The 24,209-nt window shown below is 41.8% G+C and overlaps 1 protein-coding gene across 1 annotated transcript in view; it reads right to left on the bottom strand.

The window, feature by feature from the left end:
- The window catches only part of CFAP221 (cilia and flagella associated protein 221), a 147,658-nt gene that overhangs the window by 106,664 nt on the left and 16,785 nt on the right, over window positions 1–24,209 (bottom strand). The window contains exons 5-6 of the mRNA XM_003416675.3: window positions 24,016–24,114; window positions 21,684–21,784 (exon numbers count right to left, since the gene is read on the bottom strand). Coding sequence (XP_003416723.1) covers window positions 21,684–21,784; window positions 24,016–24,114 — 200 coding nt within the window. The remainder of the gene's footprint in view (window positions 1–21,683; window positions 21,785–24,015; window positions 24,115–24,209) is intronic.

The following is a 24,209-nucleotide window of genomic DNA, read 5'->3' as shown; positions in this document are numbered from 1 at the left end:
GCCCCTGGTTAGATTTATTCCTAGGTATTTTATTCTCTTAGATGCTACTGTAAATGAAATTGTTTTCCTAATTTCCCTTTCAGATTTTTCATTGCTGGTGTATAGAAACCCAACTGATTTTCGTTTGTCAACCTTGTATCCTGCAGCTTTGCTAAATTCTTCTATTAGCTATTGAAGATTTTTTGTGGACTCTTTGTATTTTCTATATATAGGATCATATCATCCATGAATAGAGATAATTTTATTTCTTCTTTTCTAATCTAGATAACTTTTGTTTCTTTTTCTTGTCTTATTGCTCTGGCTGGGACTGCCAATATAATATCGAATAGAAGTGGTGAGAGCAAGCACCCTTGTCTTGTTCCCAGTTTCAAGGGGAAAACTCTCAGTCTTTCTCCAGTAAGTATAATGTTGCTTCTTGGCTTTTCATATATGCCCTGAATCATACTGAGGGATTTCACTTCTATTCCAGTCTTCTTTAGGGTCTTCATCAAGAAATGGTATTAAATTTTATCCAATGCTTTTTCTGCATCCATAGAGACGATCATGTTGTTCTTTTCTTTTGTTCTATTGATGTGGTGTATTATGTTGATTCATTTTCTAATGTTGAACTATCCCTGCATTCTTGGAAAAACATCCCACTTGGTCACGGTGTATGACTTTTTTTAATATGCTCTGTTTGCTAGTATTTTGTTGAGAATTTTTGCATCTATATTCATAAGAGATACTGACCTGTAGTTTTTGTTTCTTGTGGAGTCTTTGGTTTAGGTATCAGGGCTATGTTTGCTTCATAGAATAAATTAAGGAATATTCTTTCCTTCTCCATTTCTTGGAAGACTTTAAACAGTATTGGTGTCAATTCTTCTCTAAATATTTGGTAGAATTGCAGATTGAAGGCATCTGATCCAGGACTTTTTGTTGTTTTGTTGGGAGGGTTTTTAATCACTGATTAAATCTCTTCATTCATTGTGAATCTGTTGAGACTCTATTTCCTTTTGAGTCAGTTTGGGTAGGTTGTGTTGCTTCTAAGAATTTGTCCATTTCATTTAGGCTATTCAGTTTGTTGCCATGCACTTGTTCATAATATTGTGTCAATGCTCTTTATTTCTATCAGGTCATTTGTAATGTCCCCTCTTTCATTTTTATTTTGGTTATTTACATCTTTTTGCTTCTTTCATTTGTCAGTCTAGCTAAAGGTTTGTCACTTTTATCAGCCTTTTCAAGGAACCAATTTCTGGTTTTATTGATCCTCCCTATTTTTCTGTTTTCAATTTTATTTATTTCTGCTCCAATCTGTTATTTCCTTTCTTTTGGTAAGTTTAGCCTTAGTTTGCTCTTCCCTTTCTCGTTCCTGGAGTTGTTTAGTTAGGCTGTTAATTTGAGATCTTTCCTCTTTTTTTATGTAGTGATTTATTGCTATAAGTTTCCCTCTGAGTACTGCCTTCACTAATCCCATAAGTTTTGGTAAATGACACCAAATGTCATTTTCATTTAACTCTAAGAAATTTGTGATTTTTCTTTTGATTTCTTCCTTGACCCACTGGTAGTTTAATAGTGTGTTGTTTAATTCCCATGTGTTTGTGTATTTTCCAGGATTTTTTTTTCCTGTTATTGATTTCTAACTTCATTCCATTGTGCTTAAAGAAAATACTTTGTATGATTTCAAACTTTTTAAATTTACCAAGACTTGCTTTGTGACCTAAAATGTGGTCTATCCCAGAGAATGATTCATGTGCACCGGAGTAGAATGTAGGGAGCATTCTATATATGTGTGTTAAGTCTGGTTTGTTTATAATGTCATTCAGGTCCTCTGTTTCCTTTTTCGTCTTCTTTCTAGATGTTTTGTTCAATATAGAAAATGGTGTATTGAAGTCTCCAACTACCACTGTAGCACTATCTTTTCTCCCTTCAATTCTATCAGTGCTTGCTTTATATATTTAGGTGCCGTGATGTTGGGTGCATATGTATTTATGATTGCTAAATCTTGATTTATTGACTCTTTTATCACTATATAACATCCATCTTTATCTCTTTTGACAGATTTTGTCTTAAAGTCTACTTTGTCTGATAATAAGATTGCCACTCCAGCTCTCTCTCTTATGGTTATTATTTGCATGGAATTTTTTTTTCTCATCATTTCACTTTTAGCCTATTTGTGTCCTTAGGTTTAAAATGTGTTTCTTGTAAACAGCGTACAGTTGGATGGATCATAGTTTTTTAAATCCATTCTGCCACTCTGTGCCTTTTGATTAAAGCATTTAGTCCATTTATACTCACTGTATTTACTGATAAGCAGTGACTTACTTCTGCCATTTTGTTGTTTTTCGTGTGTCTTAAGCCTTCTTTGTCTTTGTCCTTTAGTACTGCTTGCTTTTGTGTTTTGTTGCTTTATTGTTGTTAGCCTTTTTTGTCTCCTTCTTCTTTCCTTTTGTGTATGTCTTTTTTATATATTTTCTTAGTGGTTACCATGAATATTACATTTAAGTGCTTGTATTTATAACATTCTATAGTAAGGTCGTACTGAATTAACTTAGGTAACACACAAGAAATTCTATATATATATGTATATACCATTCCTCCCCCATTGTGTTGTTAACACTAATTACATCTTTATATTTCATGTGCCCTGTAACATAACTTTATCCTTGCCTTTTGTATGTTTGTCATTAAAAACATGAAGGACAAAACATTTAGAATTATCAACCATGAATACTTTATTACTAGCCCTTATATTTTTCCATACATTTCCCTTTATTAGGGATCTTTCTTTTTATGCATAGCTTTGAATTACTTTCTAGTGTCTTTTCCCTTCTATCTGCAGAATGCTCATTAATATTTTTTTCTAGGGCTGGTCTGCCTGCTGGATACAAACTCTCTCAACTTCTGTTTGTCTGGGAATGTTTTAATTTCACCTTCATGCTTGGAGGATAGTTTCACTGGGTATCATATTCTTGGTTGATAGTTTTCTTTTAGCACTTTAAATATATCATTCCATTGTCTTCTAGTCTTCAATGTTTCTGAGGAAAAATAGGAACTTAAATCTTATGAGATACCCTTTGTGTGTGACTTTTGGCTTCTCTTTCATTGCTTTCAGGATTCTCTCTTTAATTTTTGAGAGCCTAACTATGACATGTCTCAGCATAGATCTCTTTGGATTTTTCGTACTTGGGGTTGAGCTTCTTGGATTTGTAGATTTATGTCCTTTGTTACATTAGGGGAAATTTTCTGTCATTATTTCTTCAAATATTCTTCCTATCCCTTTCTCTCATCTCCTGGAATTCCCATGATATGTATATTACGTTTCTTCTTGTTATTCCATAATTCCATTAAACTGTGCTCAGCCTTCTTGAGCCTCCATTCTTGTTCATCTTCAGCATCTGTAATTTTAAGTATCCTCTACTTCACTGATTCTTTCTTCTGCCTGATTAAATCTATTGGTAAGTCCTTCTATTGTGTTTCTCATTTCAGTCATTGTCCGTTCAGTTGCAGTATCTTTTTTTAGATCCTCATTTTGTTCTTGCATTGTTTTCCTTATTTTTTTTAGCTCTTTGTCTATGTTTTCCCTTAGGTCTTTAATTATGTTTAGTATTGTTGTATTCTCCCCCTCCCCCTTTTTTTTCTTTCATTATTTCATCATCCCTAGATGCACTTTTACTCCTTTTGTTATGTTCATTAGGATGGGCTATTGTTTCTCTGTTCTTTGTGTGTCTTGTGATTTTTTTGTTGGAGCAGTGGATTTTGAGGGTGTTAACTTTCTCAGTTTTCTCCAGTATTTCGTGTTTTTGCCTGCACTACTTTCTGTAAGAAACTCTTAGGTGGGCAGAGCCTTCGTCCTTTGCTTACCATTTCCTCTCCCTCTCTGTGATAGCTCCTTCTCTCTTCCTGATTTAATTGGGATTCAAAAGTTCCAGATCTTGTTTTTCAATTTTCAATCTCTCCCAAACACACCAGAGAACACACTGTGGTCAGTCTGTCTACCAGTGGGCCCCACCACTCAGGCAAGATATTGTGTACTAATCAGTCTACCAGGGGTCACAGTTCCCCTCTTTGGTTATTACTCCCTTCCTTTCTCCGTGTCTGCAATCATAGTTTTAGACAGAAAACGCATACCCGGTGAACCCCCTTCAGGACTAGGTGTTGCCCTCTGGTCTTGGGTGAGGTTTTCTTCCATGCTCTGTGGGGGCTGCTTATATCTCAGCTGGCTTTCAGGGGAAGTACAGGCAAACTTTCCTCCATTTCAGGAGGAGGAGGGGCTGGCACTCCCCAGAACGACCTCTGAGACATTTGTCTTGTTGGTTTTGTCTTGTTGGTTTCAGAGCCTCAGCGGCCCCCTGGTGGTTGGGGGAACAGTCTCCACTTAGGTGACCCACCTCCTGACTTCACCGTAGGGAACCATCTGTAGGAGCTTGTATCAGTCCAGCAGCTGACAGTTACCAGTTGGGGGAAGAGTAATCAGACTCTGAATGGACACCCAAGCAGCTCTGCCTTGTTGCTATCAAAACCCACCCTGTAGTATGCTGGCTTTCGGTGTAGCCTCCACTCAGGATATCTACTTTCTAGCACAAAGCAGCCTCAGTCAGAAGTCCTCAGTGCTGACTGTAAGGGGGAACAGACAGACCCAAAATAATTCCCAGGGAGGCCTGTCCTGTTGGTTTCAGAGCCTGAGCTATGGGGCACACAGGGAGGCAGGCAGAGTGCTGACTACGGGACCAGACTCCACTGCAGGGGCCTTCTGTAGCAGTTTACAACAGCCTGGCAACCAGCAATTACCAGGTGGGGAAAGGGGCGTCACACTCTGGTCAGATCCCCACGGAGGTCTGCCTTGTTGCTATCACATTCCCCTAGTAGATTGTTGGCTATGAGTGCAGCCTCTACTCAAGACTCCTGTTTCCTAGCACACAGCAGCCCTCAGTGCCAACTGGAAGTGGGGGCAGACTAACCCTAACTGACCCCCAGGGAGGTTTGTCCTGTTTGTTTCAGAGGCTAGAGCTATGGGGTACACAGAGAAGCACGCAAAGTGCTGACCATGGGAGCAGACTCCACTGCAGGGCCCTTTTGTAGCAATTCACAACATGCTTGCAGGTGACAGTGTCTGAGGAGGGGGGGCTGTCATGCTCCACATGGACCTCCAGGGAAGTGTGCCTTATTGCTATCACAGCATCCCCTAAAGTATGTTGGCTGTGGAGTAGCCTCCACTGAAGATGTCTGCTTCTTAACATATGGCAGCCTCAGTCAGCAGTCCTCAGCAATGACTGAAACGAAGAGCAGACAGACCAGAACTGACTTCCCGGGAGGTTTGTCCTGTTGGTTTCAGAAGCCTGAGCTATGGGATGTGCAGGGAGGCAGGGAGAGTGTTGACTATGAGAGAAGACCACTGCATGAGCTTTCTCGGGCAATGTGCAGCAGGCTTGCAACTGACAGTGTCTGGGTGGGGGAGGTGTGGACATACTCCAAACGGACCCCAGGGAGGTCTGTCTTATTGATTTTAGGGCAGAAGCTTGGGGCCCCGTCTCTTTGTACAGGCAGGCGCTGTGGTGGTTACGGAAGCAGACTCTTTTTCTGGGGCCACTATCCCAGTTCATAGTTGCCAGTAGCCCATTTGGCTGAGGGAGGGGCAGGAGTGGTGGGAGAAGTGATTTTCCTACCATAATCAACTCAGTGTTGATTTGTTGACTCTGCCTGCCTGCAGTTCCCTGCTGCTGTCCTCTGTTCCCCGATTCAGAGTCCCTCAAAGGTAAACACCACTTCCTTATATTTCTTCCCAGAATTCAAAAATCCTGCATCTTTAACTACTGCTCCTGGTAGACATGTTGCTTTGTTCTAGATGCTAATCATAAATTTGTGCCGCTCCACCCCACTGCCCTATACAAACCAGTGGAGAAATTTTCCAAATCAAATATGTACAAAGTCTAAAGGAGAAAAACAGAGCATTAAAATTTTTAAGTTAGGCTTTAAGAAGATCCTCATTGGCTTTCCTCATTTTAGGCTTTTCAATGTTTTGATTGATTTTTCCAGAAGTGAAAAGTCTAGAATGAAACATTTTGTGAGAAATTTTTTTTTTTAATAAAAACTTAGGTCTTCGATTTAAAGTTCCCTTTGTTGACTATCTCAAGTTGGTACCCACTTGTGCTTAAAAAGGGAGAAGTATTTATACCTCTTAATACGATCCCTATGAATCAGGGTGAGATTTTTTTTTTTCTTGCTACTAGATCAGTATTAGGTCAGCAAAGGGATATTAAATGAAATAAATTTTAACTGCAAAATATGGGAGAATTTTTCACACAGAAAAAATTCAGGCTATTGTTAAGTGACAGTGATTGTATTTCTGCATATCAATTTTGAAGCAATTTTGAAATATAAGCTCACCTACTGCTCTAAAGTGAAGAGGATTTGAAGCACTTACTAATGAAGATCAAAGACCACAGCCTTCAGTATGGATTACACCTCAACATAAAGAAAACAAAAATCCTCACAGCTGGACCAAGGAGCAACATCATGATAAACAGAGAAAAGACTGAAGTTGTCAAGGATTTCATTTTACTTGGATCCACAATCAACAGCCATGGAAGCAGCAGTCAAGAAATCAAAAGACACATTGCATTGGGCAAATCTGCTGCAAAGGACCTCTTCAAAGTGTTGAAGAGCAAAGACGTCACCTTGAAGACTAAGGTGCGCCTGACCCAAGCCATGGTATTTTCAATTGCATCATATGCATGTGAAAGCTGGACAGTGAACAAGGAAGAAGTACTGATGCCTTTGAATTGTGGTGTTGGTGAAGAATATTGAATATACCACGGACTGCCAAAAGAACAAATAAATCTGTCTTGGAAGAAGTGCGGCCAGAATGCTCCTTAGAGGCAAGGATGGCGAGACTGCGTCTTACATGCTTTGGACATGTTGTCAGGAGGGATCGGTCCCTGGAGAAGGACATCACGCTTGGCAGAGTACAGGGTCAGCAGTAAAGAGGAAGACCCTCAACAAGGTGGATTGACACACTGGCTGCAACAATGAGCTCAAGCATAACAACGATTGTAAGGATGGCACAGGACTGGGCAGTGTTTCGTTCTGTGGTGCATAGGGTAGCTATGAGTCGGAACTGACTCCACGGCACCTAACAACAACAACAACAACTGCTCCATATACCTGAGCAGGGGCTGAAGTAAAGGACAAATGTGTTGATGAGCTCACGTCACCTCTGCCAGATTGTTCCCATAAAATGCTGCTGCTCCTTCAAATCAACTTTGAGTTTTGAACATGCAGAATGAGTCCCTAGTATAAGTACTGTTAGATGGGCGATTCAAACCCACTCAGAGGCAGCACGGAAGAAAGGCCGTTAATCTACTTCTGTACAGGTTACAGCCAAAAAAACCCCTATGGTGCAGTTCTACTCTGTCACACATGGGATTCCCTATGAGACCGAATCAACCTGACGGCAATGGGTTTGGCTTTTGTTGTTGTTTTTTAGTAAAAGTAGAGAGTGTGCTTTCTTTAACATGCTAAAAATGTGTATTTCTTCTCTTTGAGAAGGGAGGACTTCAAACAATTTTTCTGAAGATCAATTTTAAGTCTTGTCCTGACACTTAATATGAACATGTAAGTGTCAGGACAAGACTTAAAATTGATCTTCAGAAAAATTGTTTGAAGTCCATATAGGATGGATGAGATTGTATTTTGTCTTCAAGACCCTTTAAGACAGAGAGTTATTACAAAATTTCACAAGCCACGATGGTTAGGTTTGTCTAGTTATAAAGCACAGTTCAAACTACAGAAGGGTAAAAAAAAAAAAAAAAAAAGTAGGAGCTAAGAATTCTGCTTCCAGAGATTCTGGGTTTGATTTAGAGATGTTGGACAGAAACTGGAATGCAACTTCTTGTTATTTACAGAAGCTGTCAAAATATATTTTACAAGATCTTGAACCACCAAAGTTGTTTATAGGTAGTTGGCAGGTGTCCATGTGGAATCTTAGTAAGGAAATTTTCCAACAATCGAATTCAGCCAATGACAATTTAACTGATGACTTTATATACAAGTCCACTACGTGACCTTGTGGAAAAATGTACCCAGGCGCTATCTAGTCCCAGAAGCAACCCCAAATTAAGAAAGAAAATTTAATGGTGTTAAACACAAATCCTACAACATCTGGCAACTCTGTCCAAATCAATTTCATCTGAATTCACTTTTTGTGTTCTCCTATTGCCTTTGTCCTTCTCCATAAAGTAGTGTTTCTTTTTTAGCTCTAGAAATGGTGGCTGTACTCTGACACATAAAAGTATAAGTGCCATGGGAACCCTCATCTATTGCTGGTGGGAATGTAAAATGGTGCAGCTGCTTTGGAAAACAGTCTGGCAGCTTCTCAACATGCTAAACCTACAGTTTCCATATTGTTGTTAGGTGCCGTCGAATCAATTCCAACTCACAGCAAACCTGAGACAGAGCAGAACTGCCCCACAGGGTTTTCTAGGCTACAGTCTTTACAAGAGCAGATTGCCAGGTCTTCTCTCCTGCAGAGTCACTGGGTGGGTTAGAACTGCCAACCTTTTGGTTAGGAGCTGAGCACTTAACCATTGCATCACCAGGGTTCCTCACAGTTATCATATGACCCAGCAGTTCCCCTCCTAGGTACATACCAAGTGAAATGAAAACATATGTCTACACAAAAACATGTATACAAATGTTCATTGCAGTATTATTCATAAATCCAAGAAAGTAAAAACAACTCAAATATCTACCAACTGATAAATGGATGAACAGAATGTGATATATCCAAAACAATGGGATGTTACTCAGCCATTAAAAGAGAATGAAATACTGATACATGCCACATTATGATAAATGAAAGAGCCAGTCATAAAAGACCACATGTTGCATGTCACTTATGGTTGGGGGGTATGAGGGGTAAGGGGATGATAGCTAAAGGGTATGGGGTTTCTTTTCTGGGTGATGAAAATGCTCTAAAATTGATTGTGGTGATGGATGTATAGCTGTATGAATATATTAAAAACTACTGAATTGTGTATTTTAAATTAGTGAATTTTATGATATGTGACTCATATCTCAATAAAGCTTTTTTTTTTTTTTTTTTTTATGTATAAGGGTCAAGAGAAGGAAGTAGCTCTTATCTCTAAACCCACAGCCAGGCCCTCATCTCCAGCCATCTCTGCCCCTCTGTGGGACTGCTCTGGGGCCACACTCCACAGCTTGTGTACAGCCCAACAGCTACTTTGGGGGCTTTACACAGCCACCTTGGTTGGGTGTCGGAAGCCCACCCTCAGTTTGGCTGGCCAGGCCTCCCCTTCTAAGCCTGCTGGAGCAATTTCTCCACATGTTGTTGTTAATGTGTGAGCCAAACTAGCTGGATCTTATTTGTGGATTCTTTAGGTAAAAATCTCTTTAATATAATAATAGCAACAATTGCTAATACAAAGAACTAACTATATGTTAGGCACTCTTCAAACTACTATTAAGTATTGAAAACTTTAACTATTATTATTAACTATCAGTACATTCTATTTTAACTCATGTCGTCCTCAGAATAATTGTACAAGGTAGGTACTATTATTAGCTGCATTGTACAGAGGAGGGTATTGAGAAGCACAAAGAGGCTGTCATTTCCAAGATCACAAAGCCATTATTAGGCACAGCCAAAATTGGAATCCAAGCGAAATGGCTCCAGACCCGTAGGGGTCTGTGATGTTAAACATCACTGCATGGCCTTACCCCTTCCCAGTTTCTTTTTTGAAAGTCCTCAGGCTAGACAGGTAATATAAATAAGTGGATGGGGCTGAGTGTGGGGTGGCAGAGAGTGGTGGGGGCTGTGGTGAGCTGGAAAGGGCATTTCCCTCTAAACGGGGCAGCTATTACTTGGCCCCAGTTGAGCTAATTGTGCCATGCAGGAATGTTGGCCCAGTATTGCTAGATGATCCTCCCCATCTCATTTTTAAAAGAATTGGAAATCCAAATTTTTATGTGAAATCTCTTGATTTGTAAATGTGGGCAGCTAATTTAAATGTTTAGAAAAAAATAAATTACTACCATATGGGTGAAACCAAGCAGGTCGGGGGCTTCACTAAATCAGAGGTCACAAACTGGGGGCTAGCAGGCCAAATTCAGAATGGATGGATGGATGAGTGCATGAGTGAGTGACAAAGCCATGACAAGTGGAGACAGGACTTGAGGATTGATGGGCCACGGCTTCACTTCCCTCCAACAACAATCTGAAAACTCCTTAGAAAACCACTCTAGGGTTTAGACTTTGCATAAGGAGGTAGAAATGGAAAGTCTGAGGTTGAGGAAATAATGATGCGAGCAGAATGAGCCAGTGGCAACACTGCAAACAAAGTCAGGTGTCCCATCTCCACAAGACACAGGGGCGGGTGGGTTCCAGTAGAGCTGAAGGAGAAGCTAACCTGGGAGCTGCCCTCTGGGTAAAAACAAAAACAAACTCATTGCCATCAAGTCGATTGTGACTGATAGCGACCCAATAAGACAGAGTAGAACAGCCCCATAGGGTTTCCAAGGAGCAGCTGGTGGATTCAAACTGCCAGCCTTTTGGTTAGCAGCCTGAGCTCTTAACCACTGCACCACTGGGGCTCCTGGGTGGGGCAAGGTGGGTAGGAAAGACCAGTGACGCTGGGCACAGAAACTGCCAAATGGCTGCGACAAGTGCAGAGAGGGAAGCGTTCATGTTGTTGTGAGCTCTGATTTATGGCAACCGCATGTACAACAGAACAAAACGTTACTGGGTCCTGTGCCATCTTCATGACCATTGGTATGCTCAAGTCCATTACTGAGGCATTGTGTCAATCCATTTCATTGAGTATTTCCCTTGTTTTCATTGGCCCTCTATTCTACCCACTTCACAATTCACCCATTTCTGGTCTCATAGCCTGCTCTGACAAGCAGCCCCCTGAGGGAGATCCCCCCACAGGCCCTACAGGTAAGGAAATACGGTGATGTGAACAAAAATGAGAGTGGAAAGCTTGGAGACCACAGATCAGACTGTGATTTAAGGTGATCCCTTCTTCTCAAGCATCAGAGGCACAGGATGGGGGCAGTCTGTCCTTGCAAGGAGCAGTATTTTATCACTGGTAACATTTAGAATTGTTGGTGCACGGTGATATTAAAAAGCAGGTCATTTTTTAGTGGGTTTTATTGTTGTTTTTAAATTTTCTACAGAGGATGAACCCCCTTTATTGCTTGCATGTGGGGCAGACCACTCCCACCACCCACTTCCTAGTAGGCTACTGATTGGGGGTCCCGGGAGGCTGCCTGTGCCTCCTTCCTAGACTCGGTATGTCCTGGGGAGGGAAGGCAGCCCCAGTGGTTCCCCTAGTGTGCATCAGCCCTGTGCTACCCAATAATAACACAGTCCACCAGGAGATCACCTGTGCCAGGTTACAGCTCACATCAGCTCTGCTGCTCAAGGAATTCATGCCATCACACCAGAGAAGTATAATTCCAGAGGAAGATGCCAGATGGGGTGACTAGTTGAACGTGTCTGTCAAGGGCCAGTCTGCTTGCTGTAAATCTCTTTTTTTTTTTTTTAGTTGTGGTAAATACATATATAACAAAACATTTGTCACTTAAACAATTTTTACGTGTACATTCACGAGCCACATAACACCCATTCGGACCATGTCTGACTGTATATACGTTCATGGCCCCATTTCAGAAATCCCAATTGGAGAATGAGGCGTAGCAAATGCAACAGCTTCCCACACGCAACGTGTAGCTCATGTCTGTTGTATACAAAGCAATTGTGCTGGGTGTATAATGGTACAGTACATACATAACCTATAATATACATGTCTTGATAACCCACCAACCCCCCAAAAAAGTGTCTTGATAGTCATAATAAATGCCTATGTTACTAGCTTATGTATGTACTGTACTGTACTTTCTATCGTTATTTCTTTGTGTGTGTGTATGATTTAGGTGAAAGTTTACAGAGAAAACTAGTTTCCCATTCAGTAATTTATGTACAAAGTATTCCGTGACATTGGTTGCAATCCCTGCAGTATGTCAGCACTCCCCCCATTTCCACCCTGAGTTCCTTGCTTCCATTCATCTGGTTTTCCTGCCCCTTCCTGCCTCCTCATCTTTGCTTTTGGGCAAATGTTGCCCTTTTGGTCTCACGGAGTTGATTGTTCTGAGGAGCACTTTCCCCATGGGTGTTTATTTTATAGGCCTGTTTGTTATTTGGCTGAAAAGTGATCTCCAGGACTGGCTTTAGATCTAAGTTAGAAGGGTGACTAAGTGTCACAGTCTTGGGGATTCCTGCAGTCTCTGTCAGACTGGTAAGTTTGATCTTTTGCATGAATTTGAATTTTGTTCTACCTTTTCTCCTGCTCTGTCCAGGATCCTCTATTGTGATTCTGGTCAAAACGGTCAGTAGTGGTGGCCAGGCACCATCTAGTTCTTCTAGTCTCAGGATGGTGAAGGCTGTGGTTCATGTGGGCCTTTTGGGTTAATTGCTTCCTTGAATCTTTGGTTTTCTTCACTCTCCTTTGCTCCAGATGGGAAGAGACCAATAGTTGTATCTTAGACGGCATACACAAGCTTTTAGGACCCCAGACGCTACATAGAATGTTGACTTCATGAGCTGTGTTATGCCAGTTGACCTACATGTCCCCTAAGACTATGGTCCCCAGCCCTCAAGCCCAGTAACTCAGTCCCGTGAAGTGTTTGGTTGTGTCTAAGAAGTTTCCCTGACTATGCTCCATTGTATACATGACTATACCTGCAGCATACACTAATATGCATGTAGAAATATCCACAACTTAGTCTATATATGCACGAGTGTACTCCCACATGCCCATGCCCTCCCATACCTATTCAGCATACATATCTGCCTGTGTAACTACTTGTAAATTATTGTTTGTTATTACTATTGTTGGAGGATTGTATACATTATTCAGCACAGTTGCCTTTTATTCTTGCACACCAGTCAGTATCTTTCTTTGTCGTGGTCTTTTTGCGCTGACTTTCCCCATATTGCGTACTACCTTTCCCTTCACCAAAGTTAACATGTGTCTGCTATCTAGTTTGTGATTTTCCCTCCTTCCCCCTCCCATCCCTGGTAACCATCAAAGGATGTTACTTTCTGTGTGTAAACATTTTTTTTTAACTTTTTATAACAGTGGTCTCATATGATATTTGTCCTTTTATAACTGACTTATTTCACTCAGCCTAATGCCCTTCAGAATCATCCATATTGTGAGGTGTTTTGTGAATTCATCATTATTCTTAATCATTGCATGGTATTCCATTTTATGTGTGTACCATGGTTTTTGTTGGTTTGTTTTTTTAATCCACTCATCCATTCATGGGCATTTAGGTTGTTTCCATCTTTTTGCTATTGTGAATAACGCTGCAATGAACATGGGTGTGCATATGTCTATTCTTATTATGGCTCTTATTTCTCTAGGGTATATACCTAGGAGTGGGATTGGTGGATTATATGGCATTTCTGTTTGTAACTTTTTAAGGAAGCACCACATCATTTTCCATAGCGGTTGTACCATTTTACATTGGCACCAGCAACATATAAGAGTTCCAATCTCTTCCACAACCTTGTTTTCTGATTATTGGATCAATACCATTCTTGCCAGGGTGAGATCGTATCTCATTGTAGTTTTGATTTACATCTCTCCAATAGTTAATAATTGTGAGCATCTCTTCATGTGTTTGTTAGCCACCTGAGTGTCTTCTTTGAGTGTCTGTTCATGGTCTTTGCCCATTTTTTAATTGGATCGTTTGTCTTTTTGTTGTTGAGGTGTTGAAGTTTTCTATAAATTTTAGAGATTAGGCCCTTGTCGGACATGTCATAGCCAAAATTTTTTTCCCCGTCTATAGGTTCTCTTTTTACTGTTTTGAAAAAATCTTTTGACGAGCATAAGTGTTTAATTTTTAGGAGGTTGCAGTTATCTAGGTTATCTTCTACTATTTGTACATTTTCAGTTATGTTTGGTATTCTGTTCATGTCATATATTAGGGCCCCTAGCTTTGTCCCTACTTTTTCTTCCATGGTCTTTACAGTTTTAGGTCTTTGATCCATTTTGAGCTGGTTTTTGTGTATGGTGTGAGGTATGGATCCTGTTTCATTGGATCCTGCCAGTTCTGCCAGAACCACTTGTTAAAGAAATAGTTCCTTTTATATTGAATGGACTTCAACCCTTTGTCAAAGATCAGCTGCCCACAGGTACATGAATTTGGTTCTGGGTTCTCAATTCTGCTGCATTGGTTTATGTGTCTGTCATTGTACCAGTACCAGGCTGTTTTGACTACTGTGGCTATATAGTAGATTCTGAGATCAGGGAGTGTGAGGCCTCTGTCTTAGGCTAGGTTCTATAGAGAAGCAAAACCAGTGAAGCATCTATCTATTTATCTACATAGAGAGAGATTTATGTCAATGAAATAGCTCACACAGTTGTAGAGGCCGGAAAGTCCCAAGTCCATGGGTCAGGCTGGAGGCTTCTCCTGACTCACACAGGTACAGGCAGGGGCTGGCGAACCCAAGATCAGCAGGTCAGACAACAGGCCTCTGGCTCACAGACTGTGAAGGCTAACCAATCCCAAGATCACCAAGTAAGCTGCTAGCTCAAGTCCCAAGAACCAGAGGTCAGATGAACAGGAGCCAGCTGCAGGATCCAGAGCAAGCAAAAGCCCACAAGCCTTGACAGAAAGTCTACCTATTTTGGATGTAGGCCACACCCCCAAGGAAACTGCTTTTCAACTGATTGTCTACTCACAGCAGATCCCATCATGGAGGCGATTACATTATATCAGATCTCATCATGGAAGTGATTACATCATTATACAGACTGCCAAACTACATCATAACTGCCAAACCACTGAGGATCATGGCCCAGCCAAGCTGACACACAAGCTTAATGACAACAGCCTCCTACTTTGTTCTTCTTCAATAATGTTTTATTTATCCGAGGTTCCTTTCCTTTCCATATAAAGTAGGTGATTAGTTTTTCCATCTCATTAAAGAATGTCGTTGGAATCGGCATTGAGATTACATTATATTTGTAGATCACTTTGAGTAGTACAGTCATCCCACAGTATCCATGGGGGATTGGTTCCAGGACCCCCCACAGATACCAAAATCTATCGATGTTCAAGTCCCTATATAAAATAGCATTGTATTTGCATATATCATATGCATATCCCCCTGCATACTTTAAATCATCTCTGGATTACTTATAATACCTGATACAATGTAAAAGCTATTTAAATAGTTGTTAATGCTTACGCTAACACTTAATGCTTTCTCAGTCTTTGCAAGCTCAAACAACAAATGCTGGAGAGAGACTAAGGATCCTTGAAATGGCGGGAGGCTACAGCAGGGTATTCCTACATATCATTTCATTCACGTGGATTCAGCATACTACTTGGCGTGTGGCAAATTCAAGTTTTGCTTTTTGGAAAAAATTTTTTTCTGAATATTTTTGATCTGCAGTTGGTTGAATTTGTGCATGTAGAACCCATGGATACAGAGGGCCAACTATATTAACACTTTCACAATATTAAGTCTTTTTATCCATGAGCGTGGTATGTTTTCCCTTTTATGTCTGTTTCTTATGGTTTCTTGCAGTAGTGTTTTGTAGTTTCCTTTGTATAAGTCTTTTACATTCCTAGTTAGGTTTATTCCTAAGTATTTTATCTTTTGGGGGGCTATTGTAAATGGCATTGTTTTCCTGATTTGCCTCTCAGAGTTCTCTATGAATGTAGAGGGAGCTACCTGATTTATGTATGTTGCTCTTGTATCCTGCCACTTTGCTGAATCCTTCTATTAGTTCCAGAAGCTTTACTGTAGAATCTCTGGGATTTTCTATGTATAGGATCATATCATCTGTGAATAGAGATAGTTTTACTTCTTCCTTACCAATCTGGATGCCCTTAATTTTCCTTTCTTGCCTTATTGCTCTAGCTATGTCTTCCTGTACAATATCTGTAGATTTCTGAAAGATGCTGCTGTACTCTCCTTTACCAGCTGCTGCACCCAAGCCCCAGATGCTGTGGGTGTCTACCAATTCTCACCCTGACCTTGGCTGGGAGATTAGAACTTCCTACCCATCCCTAACTGGCCAACTGAATGAAGATATACAAACCTGGCCCCTTTGCTTCATAGCAGGTCAACTCTGGAGCTGCCAGAGTTTTTTTTTTTGGGGGGGGGGTCTCAGTCCCCTCCCCCTTCCTCATTCTGCTTCCCTTGCTCCTTTATGGGTTTTTCCTTAATAACTAATGCGTACCTGAATCCTCGTCTCTGCTTCCAAGGAACCTGACCTAAGACTGTGCTGCTGTATTTGGATATTTGCAACCATTGCCTATTTCTTAAGTGTCCCAGGCCTTCTTGTGTCTCGTGCCTGGCTCACTACAGCAGTCCCAGCCATGCCCACTCCAATTCTCTGCATACTGTTGCCAGATGAGGTTTCTGAAATGCAGACATGACTGTGCCATTTTTCTTGTGACTGTGCCAGGCATGTCTGGTCTCAGAGTAAAATCTAGATTTTACAGGAAACCCTAGGAGGCCCTTCCTTCTCAGATCTCTCCTGCTTCCTCTGCCCCTGCTCTTGTAAGCCATATCCAGTCACAAGAATTACACACAGTCCCACACGTGCTGTGCTACTTCACATGTCTCACTTTGCACGTGCTACTCCTCCGCCTGGAACATTCCCCTCTTCTCTCCTTCGCCCCCCCCACCCCCCCAACTCCTTCTTCTGCTGGTTAATTCCTAGTGGTCTTTCAAAACTCTGTTCAGACATGTTCTCTTCTAGGAAGTCTTATCTGAGCTCCCACGTTCCACCTGACCCATTCTTGCCTAAACAGAGCTGGATAGGTGTCCTTCCTTCATACCCTGAATTAGAATTGTCTGTTCTATCATGGAGCACATGGTGGCACAGTGGTTAAGAGCTCAGGTGCTAACCAAAAGGTAAGTATTTCAAATCCACCAGCTGCTCCTTGGAAACCCTATGGGGCAGTTCTACTCTGTCTTATAGGGTCGCTATGAGTCGCAGTTGACTCAATTGCCATGGGTTTGATTTTGTTTTGGTGTCATGGTAAAACAAAAAGCAAACCTATTGCCATTAAGCCCATTCCAACTCGTAGTGGCCCCATGTGTTACAGAGCAGAACTGCTCCATATAGTTTTCTTGGCTGTAATCTTTATGAAAGCAGACCTCCAGGCCTTTCTTCCACAGTGCTGCTGGGCAGGTTCAAACCACAAACCCTTAGGTTAGTAGTCCAGTGCAACCGCTTATGCCACCCAGGCACCTTCTATCATGGTACCATGTCTTAATCATTGCGGTGTCCTCAGAATCTAACATTGTGCCTGGCACAGAGCAGGCATTCAAGAAAGGTTTGCTGAAAAAAATACCAGACTTACTGGCCTGACAGAGACTGGAGAAACCCTGAAAATATGGCCCCCAAACACCCTTTTTGCTCAGTAAAGATGTCACTCCCCAGGCTCACCCTTCAGCCAAAGATTAGATAGGCCCATAAAACAAAACAGGCCTAAAGAGGCACACCAGCCCAGGGGCAAGGACTAGAAGGTAGGAGGGGACAGGAAAGCTGGTAATAGGGAACCCAAGGTCAAGAAGGGAGAGTGTTGACATGTCATGGGGTTGGTAACCAATGTCACAAAACAATATGTGTAAAAAACGTACAAACTGTTTAATGAGATGCTAGTTTGTCCTGTAAGCCTTCATCTAAAGTACAATAAAAAAAAAAAAGAAAGGTTTGCTGAGTGAATTAATGAATGAACACCGAATAAATAACCCATCCAAATGATAATCCCCCCCAAAGGTAGACTAGGATTTCTGGTGAAATACCACCTGTCCTGCTACCAGACATTTTATACTGAATGCAGTATAGGATGGTTTGGGTAGTTAAGAAATGGTAAAAAGCCATCTTTTAGGACACAGATTTCTTGAGAAGGCACAGCCTGCTGCCAGAATGTTTGGAGGAAATAATAGCACGCTTATCTTTTGAAAGATTTTTTTAAATCTCTCACCATTATACACAATAAATCATTTTAAGAAACTGTGTAGCTGAAGTTTTCATTCTGATTACAAGGGAAGAGCATTTTGTACAAAATAGCTCAGGAAAAAGCCTCTACGGAGGTTAAGCAGATTTTAAGACCTGAAGACCGATGTAAGGCATATTATTTTCACCAACTTCAGAAATTTTTAACTCATAAAACTGGCTTGCTGTCCAACCGAAAAGTAACTTGGTGGGGGTGGGGAAGAGAGGAGAGAGGAAAAAGAATTTTTGAACTAGGCAGCTGATTATTTCCTGTCACTTCGATTTTGGTAAAAATTGCTACATTTGCTCATTTAAAGGAGATGGCTATGTTTGGCCTCAAAATGCATAGAACGAGTGGGCCCTGCCAGGAGGGCTTCTCCGTTGTTGGACACTTGGGGCCGCTGTACATGCCACTTACTACTGAGGAGTGGGAGAAGTCAGGAGGGGTTGGCGGGCAGGGGTGATTCACTGGTAGAAGAAGCAGTGGGACAGTGTTCTGGCAGGATGTTCTGGGGAAAGTACATTGTCATGGACTGAATTATGTCCACCCCAAAATGTGTGTATTAACTTGGTTAGGCCATGTGTGGTTGTCCCCTATTTTGTGATTTTCCTATGTGTTATAAACCATAATCTCTGCCTGTGGTTAAAGAGGATTAGGGTGGGATATAACACCCTTGCTCAGGTCACCCCCTGATCCAATGTAAAGGGAGTTTCCCTGGGGTGTGGCCTGTACCACCTTTTATCTCTCAAGAGATAAAAGTAAAGGAAAGCTAGCAGAGAAGGGCGACCTCATACCACCAAGAAAGCAGCACCGGGAGCAGAGCGTGTCCTTTGGGCCCAGGGTCCCTGCACCTGAGAAGCTCCATAACAAGGGGAAGATTGAGCACAAGGACCTTCCTCCAGAGCCAGCAGAAAGAGAAAGTCTTCCCCTGGAGCCAATGCCCTGAATTTGGACTTGTAACCTACTAGCCTGTGAGAGAATAAATTTCTCTTTATTAAAGCCACCCACTTGCAGTATTTCTGTTATGGCAGTACTAGATGACTAAGACATACCTAGAGAATGGAATAGCAAGGAGCCAAGAATATACAAGTCATTAAAAAAGTAAAAGCCTGACAATACCCAGCGTTGGCAATAATGTAGGAGAAACAGGGATTCGCCTGCACTGCACGTGAGTGTGTAAAGGGCTGCAATCACCTGAGAAAGCAGTCTGGCATCACAGTAACAGGGAACTTGCGCTATGACTCGCAATTCCACTTGTAGGTATACGCTCTGGGGAAATTCTGGAACGCGTGTCCAGGAGACATGTACAAAGATATACAACAGGAGTATTTGCCATAACAAAATAAAAAAAAGAGGAGAAACAACTCACAGGTCCCTAAACAAGGCAGATAGAAAAACTATAGTAAATTCATACAGCGGATACCACAGCAGCAAACTACAACTACAGGCATTCACGTGGCCAAGCCACAAAAACGTGATGTTGGATAAAACAAGCAGATTACAAAATAATTTACCTACAGTATGATTCCATTTACATAAAGACCAACAACTGGCAAAGCTCAACAATGTTCTACTTAGGGGTGCACACATACGTCTTAAAGCTGCTAGAGTCAAGGAAATGGTTATCACAAAATTCAGAATAGTGGCTTCCAAGTTCTTGGTAATGTTTTAGGTCTTAAGATAAGTATTCATTATATTATTATTATTGTTTAAACTGTATGTATGTTATTACTGTATACTCCTGTGTGTGTATTGTTCATTTTACAATTTCTAAAGAGCTGTTTAAAGAGAAGTGAACAGAGATGGTGAGTCCAGAGCTCACAGGGGAGGTGTGCTGAGGAGGAGGAGGGCCACATATCAATTTGTTCATTCCACTCAAGGACAGCCCGAAACCAAAACCAAACCCACTGCCGTCGAGTTGATTCCAACTCATGGCAACCCCATGTGCTACAGAATAGAACTGCTCTATCTGGTTTTCTTGGCTCAAATCTTTGTGGAAGGAGATTGAGAGGCCTTTCTTCTGTGGCACTGCTGGGTAGGTTTGAACCGCCAACCCTTAGGTCAGTAGTCGAGTGCAAGCCATTTGCACCCCCCAGCGACCTTCTCAAGGACAGCAGGCAGTGCTAAAAAAAAAAAGAAGGACCCTAAAGCTCATATACACAAGTCCAAAAACCTGCCACCATCACCAAAAGGGTTCCCTTGCCCCTCTTTCTATCCACCTGGTCACTGGCAACTTGTACCCCTCTGCTCAGCGCTACCTACATGCTCACTTGACCTTGTGTTCACCCACATGAACAAGCTGGCGCCAAGAGGCATCTAGCAAATGTCACCTGCTGGAAGAATTCAGATCCTTCAGTGGTTCTTCATCACCTGCAAGATGTATATACCATGCTTCCGGCAGTTCTGAGAGTCCATGCTCTCCTGCCACTTACTATCCCCTGCCTGGAATGCCACCCACACATTACCACCCCGTGGTGTCCACTTAGCATGACCCAGATGTCATCTCTGGGGTGTATCAATGAGGGCTTTCCCACATGCTCCGGTCAGAGTTAAGTGCTTCCTTGCTTCCTCTTCTGGACTTACACAGGACTCTAGGTTTGCCTTTATTATATTACTTAGCAATTTGACTCTGAAACCTTCAGAATCAGAACCTTTGTCTATTTATCCTTTTACCATGGGGTAATATTCAAAAGATCAATCAATCGGGACTTCAGAGGCAGCAACCAACTAAAATGGACATAAGGTTGGACCCAGGTATTCCTTCCTCCCCGCCCCTCAACTGCTGATAATTATTTAGGGTCAACTCCTTAGTCAAGGAATCACTGGGAGGTGGGGGGAAGAGGAAGGGCCAGGAATGGGGGTACTCAGGACAGTGTATATTTCCAAATCAGTACAGCAGTATTCCACCGTTTAACAATTGGCACGGCTATATATATATATACACATATATATGCATCGAGGTCTACCAGCTCAATATCCATCTTTATATTGCTGGGAGCACTATTTCATGAAAGGACAAGACATATCTTACATTACAGTTGAAATCATCAACCATTTTCCCAACAAGAGGGCGGGGGAAATCTAAGACTTGGATTATATAGTGAATTTCTGCTGTCTTTGCCTTCCCTGCGTCCATTTCCCCCTTCATCCAAAAACAGAGATTAGTCAATGGATAGACACGTGGTCCAAATTTGTCCAATAAGACCCAACCCTGCGACTTCTGCTTGAATCTCCCCAGCCCCTCTAGCCCTTCCAATCACTCCCATTGACAGCTAGTTTCAGGAGCTTCTGGCAGCCATCCTGACCCCATGAGGACCATCTTGCCCCATCTTGCCTCTTGAAAAGAAAGCCTGCACAGGGCAACAGAGCCAAGACATGGAGAAAGTCAAATTCCTGCAATTTGATTTAACCCCTAGATCCAGCCATACCTGAAGATCTACCCTGCACCTTTCTGTTAAATGACCCAGTAAATTCCCTTTCTTGCTTACAAGATTTTGTTTTGTTTTGTTTTTGCCTTTCACGACTAAAACTCAGTCTAATTCAGCTGGAAGGATAATCTTCCATTAGGAAAACACAAGTCTAAGTTTCTATATATGTGACTGTGTCTTAGCTTTTCACAGCCTATGATATTTTGGCAGTTCATTTCGGTAACTCACCTTTCCCCCAGGAGAACATTTGATAGACTTATAAATGAGGGAAAATCCAGGGTATTCATGACAGGGTAGGCATGGATGGGAATCAGCAAAGTGTCATCCCCCTAAAATTAATGGAAAACAGGTCAAGTCTACCATACTGAAGATTAATTTTTTTAAAGATATACTTGTAGATGCTTTATTTCTTGTCTTATTTTCTACCACTAAAAAATACTTCCTTAAAAATTATCTGAGTACTTAAGTACAATATGAGAAATATTGAGTTTTCTTAGCCATAAGCAAAGTATAGAAAATTTTAAGTGCACTTCTTTGAAATGATCATCACTATTCAGAAAAGCTAAAGATAATGATAAACCAGCTGCATCGAGTCAACTTCGACTCATGCCAACCCCATGTGTGTGAGAGTAGAACTGTGCTCCATAAGGTTTTCAATGGCTAATTTTTCTGAAGTAGATTGCCAGGACTTTCTTCCACGGCACTTCTTGATGGACTCAAACCTCCAATCTTTTGGTTAGTAGCTGAGTATATTAACTGTTTGCAGCACCCAGAAGACTATTCTATTTCTAACTGCTTCTATTTCAGAAGATTGTAAGGAAACACAATCTTTATTGGCCTGACATAGAGAAACTACCACAGAATCAGTGACCCATGTAGCACTGTGTTGTGGATTGAACTGTGTCCCCCCAAAATATGTCAACTTGTCTAGGTCATGATTCCCAATATTGTGTGGTTGTCCTCCATTTTGTGATGTGTTATAAATCCTAACCTCTATGCCTATGGTTATGGTTTTGTTTGGCAGTAAGCTGTCCGTTATGTTAATGAGGAAGGATTAGGTCATGTTAATGAGGATTAGGGTAGGATACAACACGCTTACTAAGGTCACAGCCCTGATGTGGTATAAGGGGAGTTTCCCTGGGGTTTGGCCTGTTTCATCTTTTATTTTATAAGAGATAAAAGGAGGGAGAAATGAGCAGAGAGAGACCTGACCACCACCAAGAAAGAAGAGCCAGGAGCGGAGCGCATCCTTTGGATTTAGTGTCCCTGTGCTGAGAACTCCTAGACCCAAGGGAAGATTGATGCTAAGACACACGTAGATATCCAAGGGACACTGGGCCTACAGATGTTGAAAGGAGACAAGGACCTTCCCCCAGAGCCGACAGAGAGTGAATGCTTTCCCCTAGAGCTTCTGCCCTGAATTCAGACTTCTAGCCTCCTAAACTGTGAGAGAATAATTTTCTGTTTGTTAAATCCATCAATTTGTGGTATTTCTGTTATAGCAGCACTAGATGACTACGACACACCAAATATTAAAAGATGAATGGGCAAGAGGGTGCAGAAGCCTGCTTCTAGTCCCCACATAATCCGTGACCCTGAGCAAGACTTTCAAGCTGTCCTGGCCTCACTTCTTCCTTGCGAAACGGAGATATTTACACCTTTCCTTAGAGATGTTTATTAGAATTAAACCAGATGACTGCCTTATGAGGCTAAACGTACTGTAAAACTGTGAAGTGATACTATTAGCGTTACTATTAACTAGCAGGAAAGGTGCCCTGACATATGATGCCTGCCGTAGGGATTTTTCTTCTGCTTGGTACAGAATACTTCCTGAAAACAACATTCTGGTTTGTCATTTGTTTTCTAAACTAAGGCTCATGTGATATTAAAGCATACCCTTCCATTTCAGTTTTGAAGAATCAGGAATTTACCTAACCTTAAGGCTTCTCAAGTTGCAAGGGTTGGGCCCAGAAGGCAGTGCCGAGGGAGGTGTAATATGGACAGTTTTAAGAAAAGGACGACAAGACTCCATGTCGGTTCTGGCTGGGGCCAAAGAATGAACTAGGTGACTTACGCAGGGCTCCTAAGAGCTCAAACAGCAGAGGGATCTGGGGTCAAGCCACACAGGCTCCCACACCATGCAAACCCCCAGGGCTCCCTCTGAGGACATTCCCACATGAGACACGGTCCAGTCACCAGTTTATACCCACAGCTTGGGGTAGTTGTTAATTTTTTAATCCAGCACTTAATGGAGAGCATTTAAGTTATCTGAAAAGACGTCATCACCTCCCATATGATAAATCTGTTTTGGGGCACAGGGCAGATGGAAACCTGCCCTAAACAGGGTCTCTTGGCTGTGCCCCAGTTCTCAGGAGCCTAACACCTTTTGACTGGGAACATGCCCCTTACACAAAGCCTCTGTGCCCTTCAGACTGGCTACCAGGGTAACACCCAGGCATTTTGTTTAGAAAGGCTATTCTTTTCATGCAATCTCTCTTTCTCCCTCACTTGAGAATATACGTTTTTGTCCCTTGTCCCCCTAAAAATTTAAGAGACTTACCTTACAGTGAACACGGATGCAATCATAATAGTAGCGCCACTCATCTGGAGAAAATATAACAGTGACTGTGAGGGACAAGCCAGGGACCAGGCGGTGTTCCTGGAAGACAAGTGGCTTTGGTTAGGACAAGCCCCCAACCACGAAGAGGGCAGGACCGGGGGTGAACAACACGTCATACACCCACCCCAAGCTGC

This window comes from Loxodonta africana, chromosome 6, assembly GCF_030014295.1.
Source record: "Loxodonta africana isolate mLoxAfr1 chromosome 6, mLoxAfr1.hap2, whole genome shotgun sequence".
Taxonomy (NCBI): Eukaryota; Metazoa; Chordata; class Mammalia; order Proboscidea; family Elephantidae; genus Loxodonta; species Loxodonta africana.
Note: the sequence above shows the minus strand (reverse complement) of the source record. Positions and strands in the feature narration are given on the sequence as shown.